This window comes from Dipodomys merriami, unplaced genomic scaffold, assembly GCF_024711535.1.
Source record: "Dipodomys merriami isolate MVZ:Mamm:240054 unplaced genomic scaffold, mDipMer1.0.p SCAF_36, whole genome shotgun sequence".
In the NCBI taxonomy this organism is placed as follows: Eukaryota; Metazoa; Chordata; class Mammalia; order Rodentia; family Heteromyidae; genus Dipodomys; species Dipodomys merriami.
In genome coordinates this window covers 9,614,793-9,629,061 of record NW_027205159.1, presented here as the reverse complement: position 1 = coordinate 9,629,061, position 14,269 = coordinate 9,614,793, and the positions used below count along the sequence as shown (strand labels likewise).

Below are 14,269 nucleotides of genomic sequence, written 5' to 3'. Positions count from 1 at the left end.
GTGTGTAGAACAGTTGAACACTCAAATAATGTCTGTTAAATGGATGAAAGATCCAAGATGATCATGGAAGCATTTAAAAATGGAGTCATACACACTAGTGCTTAAGGGGAATAGGGATGAGAGAATAAAACAGCAGTATTTTCTCTATCTTTAAAAATTAATTGGCTACTGTATTTCCCAATTTATTCTATTAGCAAGCTTATTTAAGCTGATAATACCTGTAAAGCCATAATTACCTATTTTTTCTTCCAGCTTTTTTAATGAAGACAGTTGATCATTTTTTACATGTGATTTCTCTAAGGAATCCTAGATTTTGTAGGGGAAAATAAATACAAAAACCAGAATTCATTATCAGTCCTTGCAATCAACTGGCCATCACTATGAGAAAATTATTGCCAATGAGAAATAATGTAAAAACTAGTTTCCTTGTCTTCCTTCTGTTGATAGAGGAGGTAGCAGTAACATCATCATGTGTATGGCATTTATTATTTAAAAAAACAGTACCAATGGGGCTCGGAAGGTGGCTCAGTGGTAGAGCGCTTGCCTTGCATGCCTGAGGCCCTGGGTTCGATTCCTCAGCACCACATAAGCAAAAAGAAAAAAGCCGGAAGTGGTGCTGTGGCTCAAGTGGTAGAGCGCTAGCCTTGAGCTGAAGAGCTGAGGGACAGTGCCCAGGCCCAGAATTCAGGCCCCACAGCCGGACCCAAAAACAAAAACAAAAACAAAAACAAACAGTACCAAAGGGCAAGATGAGCAACATGATACACCTCAACGACATGTAGAATAATAAAGTGATAATAAAAATGTCATACTTCTACATCACTTTAAAAAAAACCTTAAAACTGTACCAAAATTGCAATAGCACTACAGTTTCTTATTCAACTGTTCCCTAAGATACAACAAAGCCAAACATGATGGCTTCCTACCAATAATCCCAGCTACTTGTTAAGTAGAGATAAGAAGAATCCATGGTTCACTGTCTCAATAATAAATAAACTTGCCATGGTAGTGTACACCGTATGCACTATTATACCTGTAACTGCCAGCTATGCAGAAGACATAAGTTAGGAAGATGGCAGTCTGAGGCCAATATAATACCCTATCAGAAAAATAATTATGCTGGGGCTGGGAAGGTGGCTCAGTGGTAGAGCGCATGCCTTGCATGCCTGAGGCCCTGGGTTCGATTCCTCAGCACCACATAAGAAAAAAGAAAAAAGCCGGAAGTGGCGCTGTGGCTCAAGTGGTAGAGCGCTAGCCTTGAGCTGAAGAGCTGAGGGACAGCGCCCAGGCCCAGAGTTCAGGCCCCATGACCGGACCCAAAAAAACAAACAAACAAAGAAAAATAATTATGCTAGGTGCCATCCATTCATTCTTGCAGTTCTAGCTACTTCCAAAGCTGAGATATTGAGAATGACAGTTTGAAATCATACCAGTAGAGTCCTTGAGACTGTCTCCAAAATAACAAGCAAAAGCCAGACTTAAGAGTCATGGCTCAAGAAGTAGAATACCAGTCAAGCAAGCAAAAAAAGCGAGAGACCTTGAATTCAAGGCCTGGTACTGACAAAAAAATAACTGGAGGCATGGCTCAAATTATAGATCACTGCTTAGCAAGCGTGAAGCCCTGAGTTCAAATTCAGGCACTATATATCACAGAAAAATGAAACTCAGTTTTTCATTAGTTCAGTTTTTGGTAGATTAATTATAAAAGTTTGACCAAACCATTTAAGTGTCTAATCATTTAATCTTATTTAAGTGCAAGATTTTAAATAAATTATGTATGCTACAAAAAAGGCCAATGTGATTAATGCAGTACACAGCAAAAATGTTAACATATTTGTTAGAAATTTGCCACTAAGCAGAGCTCACGCCTGTAATCCTAGCTACTCAGGAGGCTGAGATCTGAGGATTGCGGTTTCAAGTCAGGCTACGCAGGAACCTCCACGACTCTTATCCCCAATTAACCACCAGAAAACCAGAAGTGGCACTGTGGCTCAGTGGTAGAGTGCTTGCCTTGAGTTGAAGAGCTCAGGGACAGCACCCAGACCCAGAGTTCGAGACCCATGACTAACAAGAAAAATAAAATTTTGCCACTAGAGCTTCACTGTTAAAAAAGCCAGTTATTTTGAAGTGCAAAATGTTAAGGAATATATTTCTAGAGTGTATAGCCAAAATATTTGAATCAAGTTAAATCCAACTGAATTCCAAAATGATAGTACCTTTAATAATGCCAACTCTGCTCTCACATCTTGCAATTCAGATTCTTTTTGTTCTAGTAATGGCCTTAGGTCTTCATGTTCTGTTGTAAAAGATTTTTCATTACTGGTTTCATTTCTGCTATGTAACTTTTGAGATACTTCTTCAACCTGAATTAAAAGATTCTGATTTTCAAGTCTTGTTTTTTCATTAGTGTTCTTCATTTCTACAAGCTCAAGTTGTAGAGCTTCTTTCTCTGACACTGTTTCTTCTAACTTTTTACTCAAGAGAACTTTGTCCTGTTCATAGTCTCTTAGCAAAGACCTAAGTTCTTTACACTGAATTACATTCTCTTCTTGAAGGCACTTAATTTTTTCTTCAAATTCTAAGACCCTTTCATCACATTGAAAAATCAAGTGGTGTTTTTCTTCATTTATTTTTGTTAAGGATTTACCCAGAGCTTGTAGGACGTTTCCAACATCTTCATTTTCTTCTGAAACTGTTGACCCCAACTGTTTAAGAAACCCATATAATTGAGATTTGACAAATGACTTCTGAGCTTCTTCCTTTTCAAATAGGTTATTTAAATGATCTCGTTCTTCAATCATTAAGTGAAGTTTCTTTTCTAGTTCAGAAATATGTTCTTTAAGTTTAAGATCTCCTTCTTTTTGAGACAGAAGAGTTTCCAAATCTCTACTCAATTGGTTCTTTTCAGAATTTAGTCTATTATTTTCCTCATAGAGAGATTTTATTTCAGATGACAATGCTTCCTGGTCTTCAGAGTCAGTTTTCATGTGAACTGTAAGTTGTTCTAGTTTCAGGTCACTTTGACTCTTTTCTTTTAAAGTCTCATCTAGTCTTCCTGTTAATTCATTTACTCTCTGCTCTAGTTCACTCTGCTGCTTGGCAGATTGTTCCACTTTCTCCTGAAGTTCTATAGCCAAGCTATGTTCCCTTTCGCATTTTTTATGGAGATTATCTATCTCTTCGTAGGAATTTTTAATTTTACTTATGAAATCATCTTTTTCTTCACTAAGAGAGCTTACCTTTACTTCTAATTCTTTTAATGCAGCATCTCTTTGACTGAGAGTAATGATGTTCTCTTCATTCTTTTTCTGAAGGCTCTTTATGGTATTTTCAAGTTCTGGCACTAACTCTTGTTGAGATATTAACTTTTCATTTTCCCTCTGAAGATGATTCACAGTTTCAAGAAGAGCATCTTTTTCATTAAAGGCAGTTCTCAGCTTCTGCTGAAGTTCATGAACATCCGATGCTTGCTGCTGCTTCATTGATTCAAATTCTTGACTTATTTTTCCAGCTGATTCTCCCAGTTCTGTTTGTAAAATTTCCATAATCTCTCGCAAACTCTCATAATTTAAGATTGCTTCTTGCTTTTCTTGTTGTAGGTTTTCACACTGTTCCTTAAGACCCTGTATTTCAAACATTAATGTTAACTTTTCTTTTTCTGAGCCTGACAAGAGAGTTTCATTTAGTTCTGATATTTCTTTTTGATGATGTTCCTTAAGATTTTCTACTTCTCTATTATGTTGATCTGTGGCATGGCTGAACTGTTTATTTAAATCTTCTAGTTCATATTTTAATTTTTCTATTACACAGCCCTGTTCTTCTTTAGCTAGTAACAGTTCATTAATTTTAAACTCCAAGTCTTCTCGCTCATGAAAAAACTCATCCTTTATATGTTGGGCATCCATTTCAAGTTTTAATTTAAGATTATTCATGTAAGTAACTTCATCTTTTAAAATACTATGTTGAGATTCCAGTTCTTTTAAGGAATCTTCTAAATGTTTAACTTTCTCATTTGCTATTTGTTCTATCAAAGTATCTTCTTGTAAGAGCACAGAACAAATCTGACTTTCTTGGTTTACATTTGAGGTGCCTTTCCTTAAATTTTCTAATTCATACTCATACTTCTCCTGGATGTTCTTCTTACTTACCTCACACTGCTGTACTAAGTTCTCTGTTTGCTGGTTTAGCTTGTTTATTTCTGACTCATGTTCTTTAGCTGATGCTTCAATCTGGCACAGCAACTCTTTCACTTCTTCCTGATGTGTAGCTTTCAACTGCAAAAGTTCTTCTTGTAAGCTATTAATATCTTTTTGGTAATGCTGAGAGTTTGTCTCAATAATATTTTGAAGATGAGTAATCTCTTGCTTCTTTTCATCAGTGCTAGCTTCCAACTGCTTTTGTAGATACAAAATTTGCTCCTCAAAAGCTGGCCTAATTTTCTGAATCTCTTCTTGTAGTCTTTTAACATTATCTTGAGAGTCTCTGTGAAACTTAAGTTGTTCTGAAAGTTCTGATTGTTTATTCATTGCTTCTTCCAGTTCTTTTTGTAAGGTAGCTTCATCTTCACTATGCTTGGAGTGTATTGCTAACAATTCATTTTTCAAATTTTCAATTTCTTTCACATACTTTCTCTGTGATTGTTCAAACTCCTTGTGCACATCTTTCATCTTACTGATAGACTCCTGTAACAAAAATAAACAGGAAAATTATTTAAGTAAGACACAGAAACCTCTGTCCTCAAATGCACCTAGAGAAATACAATAGTGATATATTCTAAGAATTGTTAGGATTATCCTATCTTAAGGTACTACATGCCAGAAATACTAAACCTGTTACTTAGTAGTAATTGACTAGAAAAATTTCTGCATTTAATTTTCATTGAAAGGGAATAAATTAGCCAGGCACCAGTTGCTCACACCTGTAACCCTAGCCACTTAGGTCAATATGAGGAGGATAGTGGTTCTAGGCCAGCCTGGGCAAAAAAGTTCAGGAGACAATTTCAGAGAAAGAAGCTGTGTATAGTGGTATGTGGCTGTCATCCTATGATGGGAAGCATAGAAACAGAAGGATAGTGGTCCATTGGATGCACATGGACAGGAAGTGAAACTGGATCACAAAAATAATCAGTATTAAAAAAGGGCTAGAGCTGTGGCTCAATAACAGAGCAATATTGAACAGTTCACAGAATAGCATGTCAGCTGAGCAAGCATGTGGCTCTGAGTTTAATTCCCAGTGTCTTTCCAAAGAAAGTAATAAAGGAGGCCTGGGAATGTGGCAGAGTGCTTGCCTACCATGCACAAAGTCCTGGGTTTGGTTCCTCAGTACCACATAAACGCAAAAAACCAGAAGTGGTGCTGTGGCCCAAAGTGGCAGAGTACTAGCCTTGAGTGAAAGAACTCAGGGACAATACCCAGGCCCCAAATCCAAGCCCCATGACTGGCAGAAAAAAAAAAAAAAAAAACTAATAAAATTATTTAAGTTCTAAGTCATAAATCTTCAACTTACAGCTCTGGAATAAATTAATTGAAAACTTTTTAGAGAAAATTAGCTTAGACCTAACAGGCAAGAAAGCAGAAATATGCTACTAGAATTGAACTGAACAGGTAATAGTAGTTTGCATTATATTAAAATCAATTTATTTTTTTAAAAAAGAATGACATTACAGCAAAAAGATTAAACAATGTAATAAGTAAATATTAACTCTTGTTACTCTTGTTTCTGTGTAATTGGATGATGGTACTTAAAACAATCTTAATCTTTGCTTTTGTATTTCATAAAATGGTATAAAACTAGATTCGATGCTTTTCTTTTTTTCACAGTACTGGGCTTTGAATGCAGGGCCTTGTGCTTGCTCAGGTGGCATTCTTAGCCTCGGGAGTTTCTAGAATTGCTAGATACTCAGGTATGGGCCATTGGCAGCTGGCATTTTCTTTCTTTCTTCTTTTTCTTTCTTTCTTCTCTTTCTCTCTCCTTCTCTTTCTCCTCTCTCTTTCTCTCTTTCTTTCTTTCTTGACAAGTATATTGCTCTATAGCCCAGGCTGGCCTCAAACTCTTGATTGTCCTGCTTAAGCCTTCCAAGTATTGGTATTACAGACATATGCCACCATGTCAGCCCTGGGTTAGTTTGTTTGGAAGGTTTTACACTGTGTAAGCTAATAAAAAAAATTAAATGTTGTCTTACCTCGACTTCTTGCTTCATTTTAGTATTTTCCTTCTTTAGAGAAAGACATTGTTGCTCAGTCTCTGCTTTTTCCAGAAGTACAGCATCCAGACGTTCAGTCAATGCCTGTTTTAGAACAGGATGATGCGTTTGTGTGTGGTTAAAAAAAATGGTTGACTAAATGCATAATTATCTCCTGTTTTCAAACCATGCTAAAGTGAGAATAAAATTGAAAAGGTATAAACCTAAGAACAAAGAGAAAAAGAGAAAAGACATGAGGACAGGAGAAATTTCAATGCATACTCTGGAAAGCTGAAAGAGAAGAAGGATGAACTATATTAGAAAAAGAAAGGTATGGTACCAGGCCTGTAGAAGGATTCAGACATGAGAAGCTATCACTGTTCAGAAATGAGATGCCCAGAAACTGGTAAGAGCAGGGGCTAGAGGTATAGCTCAGTAGTAGAGAGTTATAAGGCCCTTGGTTTTATTCCCAGGATCAAAACTGAAACACAGAAACAAAACAAAAAAGCTAAACAAATAAGTGATAAAACTCAACAAATTAGTGATAACATGTACTGTAAAGGGAGATGTGTTAGGTTCAAAACTGGGGATTATTCTCTGAACAGAGAATAGTCAAAAGAACAGGCAAGAAATAACCTATATTTCTTTTCTGCCACAAAAGGTCTGTTTTGTGTGGAAGAGATTTCCTCTTTGAATGGGAGCAGTTAATAAAACAGAAAACACATCAGTAACACAAGTCAGTTGTTTTAAAAGAAAAAGCTAAGATAACAGACTCCTCTAGTAAAGCTGATCAAAATCGTGGAAAGTTTAAGAGATTATGAGCACTTATCTCTCAATAATTCTGGGATTTCAAGTAAAATGAATAAAAATTCCTCGAAAAATGTAGCTTTACTGACAAAAAAAATTAGAAGCATAATTCTAGCTACTTAAAAGCTAGTAAGACCCCATATCAACAAATGGTATAGTGGTATACATCCTAATGACCTGAGAAGTGTACACATGAAGATCACAGTTCCAGGGTGGCTCAGGCAAAAAGTAAGACTCTATCTGAAAAATAACTAAAGCAAAAAAGCGTTGAGGGTATGATTCAAGTAGCAAAACACCTGGTTAGCAAATGGTAGGTCTTGAGCTGAAACCCTAGTAGTGAAAACAAGCAAAATGAAGAAAAAAAGAAAAATAAATAAAATGAATAGTTAAAAATTATCTTCTGCGGGCTGGGAAGGTGGCTCAGTGGTAGAGCGCTTGCCTTGCATGCATGAGGCCCTGGGTTCGATTCCTCAGCACCACATAAGCAAAAAGAAAAAAAGCTGGAAGTGGCGCTGTGGCTCAAGTGGTAGAGCGCTAGCCTTGAGCTGAAGAGCTGAGGGACAGTGCCCAGGCCCAGAGTTCAGGCCCCACGACTGGAACCCCCCCCCAAAAAAATTATCTTCTGTGGGCTGGGAAGGTGGCTCAGTGGTAGAACGCTTGCCTAGCAAGCATGAGGCCCTGGGTTCAATTCCTCAGCACCACATAAGCAGAAAAGGCCAGAAGTGGTGCTGTGACCCAAGTGGTAGAGCACTAGTCTTGAGCTGAAGAGCTGAGGGACAGTGCCTAGGCCTAGAGTGTAGGCCCCACATCCCATATACACACAAAAAAATTATCTGCTGTGGGACATGGGTACCTCATGCCTGTAATCCTAGCTACTTAGGAGGCTGAGATATGAGGATTGCAGTTCAGAGCCAGCCTAGACAACAAAGTCCATGACTCATCTCCAATTAAATACCAAAAAAAAAAAAAAAAAAAAAAAAAAGCTGAAAGTGGAGCTGTGGCTGAAATTGTAGACCACTAGCCTTGAGCAAAAAAACTTAGGACAGCAAGCTCCAGGACTGGGACTAAAAGTTTTTTTTGTTTTGTTTATTTTTTTTAAAAAAAGCACAATGAGATTTGTAGAAATTGTTTTAAGGAGGAGTATAAAGGGGAAGGTCATAGAGGGTTGATACTGCTCAGGATCTACTATATTCATGTGTGGAAATGTCACAATTAAGTCTCTCCTGTATAACTAACATATGCTAATTAGAAAAAAGTTAAAGAGGGCAACAGGTGTCACATCATATTAAGAAGAAATCAACTTCAGGTGGACTAAGACTTGTTACAAACATAACTTTAAAACTCTTAGAAAATATCTTCTAAACAGTAGACTAGAGAAAGAACCAACTGAGAATATTTCCATATAAAATAATCTGTAGAAAAATAGTTCTACAAATCATTAAGAGACCAGACTCTCTGGCCCATAAGAAAATGGGTGTTGGTCACAGAGAAGACCATTGAATTCTACAATTTACAGAGTGAAAAAGTGGTGTAGTATTATTATTTTAAAGCTGAACCTTCAGTAACTTTTGATGTGGCAATTCCACCCATTTAGCTACACAAATTTTTTGTACATGTATACAGGAATGCATACAATAAAGCTCCCAGCACTGTATTACACAAAACAAGGCAAAATTGTTGCCTAGCACAGCATAGTCCAGAAGTGAATTGACTTATAACAACACAATGGGATATTCTCTAGCATCCATGGTGATAAGCAGTGGGAAGCTTTAGGAGACCGCTAAGGGCAAAAGCCCTAAAACATTACAAACAACATGAAGTCAATAACTAAAATTGTTTTTTAAATGCTACGTATTTTTGGTGCGTTACAACTTTATATAGGAAAGGGAAAGGAACAATAAATATGGGCCTTGTGAAATAGGGGGTTGAATAAGAATGGGCACAAATTTCACAGAAAGACGCACATTATTTTTAAGATCCTAGATTTTCTCTTTGGCACATAGGTCATTACACTAAGAATAATTAAATTAGAAGGAAACAGTGCAAAAGAAATGGAAGTAAACTTCAAGATAGCATAAATCTATTTTCTCAGAAAGAATGTTGGATCTTTAAGACAAATGAAAAAGATTATTCAGATATCAAGAAAGACTTCTTCAATATTAAACATTTCAAGCCTTAAAGAGAAATTTTAACACAATCATGGAAAATTTTTGAAAAAGACATTTCTTAGATAATAAAATGGAAAATTGGACCCAAAACATAACACTCTACAAGGTTCTGTGGCATACTCTATATATAGACTGTCTCCTTTAATGGATAATCAACTATTTCCACTTCACTTGCCTCTTTTTCTTTTCCATTTCCTGGAATTAATTTCAATAAATACTACTTTATCTATTCAGAGGTACAGAGGCATGTTCCCTTTGTGCTTTTCCCCTAAGAGTATCCTCCTTAGGTCTGTGTCACTTGCCTTTTCTATACATACTACAAAAACTAAAATTCCAGACCCCAGATCTCCCAAGGCAACAGGATAAAGACACAAGAACACAAAAATCAAGTGTGTCTCTGTGGTATCTACTGAGAAACCATGCCAGCTCTAAGATCATCTATTTCTGATTTTCTCTATTAAATAACTGCAATAGAAAAAACTATTAAAAAAAACAAAACGTGAAACAGATATAAAAAAATTGTAGAATTGGGGCTGGGAAGGTGGCTCAGTGGTAGAGCGCTTGCCTTGCATGCCTGAGGCCCTGGGTTCGATTCCTCAGCACCACATAAGCAAAAAGAAAAAAGCTGGAAGCGGCGCTGTGGCTCACGTGGTAGGGCGCTAGCCTTGAGCTGAAGAGCTGAGGGACAGCGCCCAAGCCCAGAGTTCAGGCCCCACGACCAGACCCCCCCCCAAAAAATTGTAGAATAAAGGCATTTTAAAATAAAGAACAACAACAACAAAAAAAGAACAGCTGGGTGCTGGAGCTCACACCTATAATCCTAGCTACTCAGGAGGCTGAGATCTGAAAATTGTGGTTCAAAGCCAGGCCAGGCAGGAAAGGCCTTGAAACTCTTGTCTCCAATAAACCACCAGAATACTGGAAGTGGCGCTGTGGCTCAAGTGATAGAGTGCTACTAGTCTTGAGCTGAAGAGCTGAGGCACAGTGCTCAGACCCACAAGTTCAAGCCCCATGACCGAAAAAATAAAATAAAATAAATAATAGCCTCAAAATTTATCTTCAATGTATTTATTCTCAAGGAGCTAATAAAGAATGTGCTCTATTAGAAAGTAGTCATGTGACCTAGACAAGTGACCTAGAGCAAACGGGTCTAACATAGGAAAGCAAAGCACAAGTTCAGTGTTTTGCAAAGGTGAGTTTCAGGAGAACTGCAATAGACCTTAGAATTGCACAGACCAAATGCACATAGGAACACAGGCTTCAGAAGATAGAAGAGAGTCATGCAAGTGCAGACCAAAAGGCCCACTGGAGAGATATCCTGAAGCAATACTTGGGCTGTGCTGACTGATAAAGATGGAGGATAAAGGAGAGGAGAGAAAACACCTCTAAAGTTCAAAGGCAAGAAAACCAGTGGTGCTGCTGACTCAACTTGAAAAGGGGGTTTGGTGAGGTTGAGTTTGAGATGACAAAATGTGTAAAAATTTTCCCTCAGGCAGCTCAAACTGTAATTATCAGATGGGGACCAGTGGTCATATCCAGGAATATAGATCTAGCTAAAATCATTGAAGTCCTGAACACAGCATTTTTTTGAAGGGGATAGGAAGGAAAAAGTAGGACAGAGACTGAGGCAATGACTATGATCACTAGGGACAATAATCCTTAGTCCTTAGGGACTATGAGGGAACAGAAAGAGAATATTCATTGCAGATAAAAAGACCTTTGGAGTTATTAGCACCCCTTTGTTATTTTGTTTTCACTGTGAACCAGAGAGGCTGGGGTAGAACAAGGACAGAAAGCCTGCACTGTTATGACTTACATGCCTCTGCCAGACTGATAACACCCCCCAAAATATTATTTATCATAAGATATTTTCTCTAAGAAAATAGAAAAGCAGTATTCACAATGGTTTTTATTACCTTAGTAATATCATCAGTTCCTTTACCAACAGATTGTGACTTGAGTTCTTCAATTTCTTTGTCTAATTCTAAATAATCAAAAAAATTTCATTTCAAAATGAAGAAATTACCAGCTGAATTGTTAGGAACATTAAAAAAAACCACCAAACATCCAAATTAGAATATTTTTAAGCAAACACTGAAAAATATTAATTTCACCCATTTAATAGTATTACATTTTCCCTTTTTATTAATGGAAAACTAAAAAAAAACCAGAAAAATAGACAAAATAGTATAATCAATGTTCCCATTCCCATTTTAGCAATTACTATATGACCAATTTCGTTTCATCCCAAATATACTCCCTTTCTCCTCTCTCTTCTGATCCTGTGTCTGACCATTGTAGTAATTTTCAAGCAAATCCTAGAAATCCTTTTATTTCAGATGTGATACTTCTTATGGTATAATCTTAAAGCAGCACCTAATCTCATATTAAACCTGTTAATCTAGATATTTCAACAACATGTGTCTAGTTCTGGAGCCTCCCTCCCCCAACCCCCTCAATTCAGCACTCTACCCCTTGAGCCATGCCTTTAGCAACATTTTTAAGTACTTATACTAATAAAGAACATAAACATATATTTTTCTTCTGGAATAAAAAGAAAAGGAAACTGAATAGAGAATCAAACACTTTCAACATATATACAATTCAAATTTTTAAGAATGGAAATATTTTATTATATTACATAAGAAATCATGTCTTTGAGCACATAAATTTGTGTTTACAACATTTCAACTGACTCCTCTAGAACAAACTTAATCCACAAGAATTTACAATTTATGTGAGATTAAAAAAATGCTAAACTTTGTAAGTTTTTTCAATAGTACTCATGAATTTATTTTTATTACTCAAAGGTAACTACAAGGGCTGAATGTAATGGTGAACACCTGTACCCCAGCATTTAGGATGAGGAGAGAGGAAGAAGTGAGTTTGTAGCCAGCATGGGTTGTGAGATTTTATCTTAGGAAAAAGAAGAAAAACAAAAAACCTGGACTGTGAAAAATGAGTTAAAATGTTAAATAATAAAATTTCATTGTACTAAGATGCATGGGACATCATGGGGCAAATAAAGACAGGTTTTAAAACAGTTTTATTTTAAAAAATAAGTTTTAGCCAAGATAATGTTTCAATTCAGTACCTGTACACTTTGACTTAGCTTTCTGTAATAGCATCATCTGCTTCTTGGCAAACTTGATGAGATCTTCTTTGGGTAATGTTTCCAGCTGAAAGATGTAGTCATATTACCAATGTTATTAACTCATGTTTCTAAGCACTCCACAATAAAACCCCATAATGTCTACCTAGAAATAAAAATACTAAATATTTGATCCAATCAAACATGTTTGTTCCAAAATTTTTAAAAATTAACACATGTAATTTTAACTCAATAATGATTAGTTATCAGGCAAAACAAAACAAAAACAGACATAACCTCTCACAGATCAGGGCCTGGGCCCTGTCCCTGGATTCCTTTCACTCAAGGCTAGTGCAGTACTACTTGAGCCACAGCACTACTTCCGACTTTTTCTGTGATTAATTGGAGATAAAAGAGTCTCACAGACTCTGTCTGGCTTCGAATTGTGGCCTTCAGATCTCAGTCACCTGAGTACCTAGGATTGGAGGAGCCATCACTGCCCAGCATCATGTTGATTTTTTTAAACTGTACAATTAGGGATTGCAAATAATCAATCAAGTTCCATGAAATTGTAAAATTTATTCTAAGTTGAAAGTCATACCTGGCCACATGAACATATGAGCGTAATTATATAGCAAGAAGATGCATCAGGGAACACTTAGGCTTTAAATGAAAGTATTAGGTTTTACTAGTCCCAATGGGCTCAGTTTTCTCATCTATAAAATGAGAATGACAACAGAACCTATTCTCATGGTTACTATAAAGCTTTTTGGTGCTGGTATTGGGGCTTAAAACTCTGGGTGCAGGGATGACCCTTAGTATTTGATCAAGACTGGCACTACTGTTCCACTTCTGACTTTTTGGTGATTAACTGGACCTAAGAGTCTCACAGACTTTTCTTCCTGCAATGGCTTAGAATGATGATCCTCAGATCTCAGTCTCTACGAGTAGCTAGGATTACAAGCCTGATTACAGTCCTGTTAAGGATTGGCTTTCATGGTTATCATGAAGTTTAAAGGAAGAAATGGAGTGCTTCGGCAAGTGCCTGCAACTTGGTGTCTAAACAATAAACCTCAGCATTAAACCAGCATCTTTCAGAAGTCAGTGGATGTTGAATACAGTACAGCACACACACACAAAAAAAACCCAAAACAAAAAAACAAAACAAAAGCCCATTTATCACAGGCAGGAACTAGAGCCCACAGAACAGTTCCTCGATTCCTAAGTTACTGCTTTTGTTTTTTCAGAGTGGCTACACAAAGCTCCATAAATCACAACTGCTTTCCTTCATGTCTGAAAAAAGTGCAAGATCTCTTAGCCAGAAATTAACAGGGAGCAGGAAGTCAATAAAAAAAAAAGTGTTTCCCTATCAAGAAATAACAATGAAAAAGAACTGAAAATGGGATGGGTGACTGTACACTTAACCCCCAATCCTTCCAGGGCAGGTTAGCTCTTTTACACAGGCCTTTCATTCTTCAGGAAGATAACCCGGGCGTCGGAGGCTCTCCTCACCTTAGATTTCCCGGTCCCAGGGGTGGCGGGAGAGGCCACCCCATCTTGAGCTGGGTCCTGCAAAACAAATAGCCAGGGCTCAAAGGCAGTGCTCCGAAGCCCGGCCTCCACGCGCGCCAACTCTTACAGGTAAACACGGCTACCATCGAGGCAGACGGGGTGAAGGGGAGGGGGGCGGGCAGGTGACCCCCGAGCTGGGGCGGGCAGGTGACCCCCGAGCTGGGGCGGGCAGGTGACCCCGGGCTGGGGCGGGCAGGTGACCCCCGAGCTGGGGCGGGCTGGGCGGGCAGGTGACCCCGGGCTGGGGCCGGGCAGGTGACCCCGGGCTGGGGCGGGCAGGTGACCCCCGAGCTGGGGCGGGCAGGTGACCCCGGGCTGGGGCGGGCAGGTGACCCCCGAGCTGAGGCGGGCTGGGCGGGCTGGTGACCCCGGGCTGGGCGGGCAGGTGACCCCGGGCTGGGCGGGCAGGTGACCCCCGGGCTGGGCGGGCAGGTGACCCCCCACCCCCAC

The 14,269-nt window shown here is 38.3% G+C and overlaps 1 protein-coding gene across 1 annotated transcript in view; it reads right to left on the bottom strand.

The window, feature by feature from the left end:
* The window catches only part of Gcc2 (GRIP and coiled-coil domain containing 2), a 44,858-nt gene that overhangs the window by 30,332 nt on the left and 257 nt on the right, over window positions 1-14,269 (bottom strand). The window contains exons 2-7 of the mRNA XM_069988640.1: window positions 13,760-13,816; window positions 12,251-12,335; window positions 11,073-11,140; window positions 6,182-6,286; window positions 2,217-4,682; window positions 237-306 (exon numbers count right to left, since the gene is read on the bottom strand). Coding sequence (XP_069844741.1) covers window positions 237-306; window positions 2,217-4,682; window positions 6,182-6,286; window positions 11,073-11,140; window positions 12,251-12,335; window positions 13,760-13,816 — 2,851 coding nt within the window. The remainder of the gene's footprint in view (window positions 1-236; window positions 307-2,216; window positions 4,683-6,181; window positions 6,287-11,072; window positions 11,141-12,250; window positions 12,336-13,759; window positions 13,817-14,269) is intronic.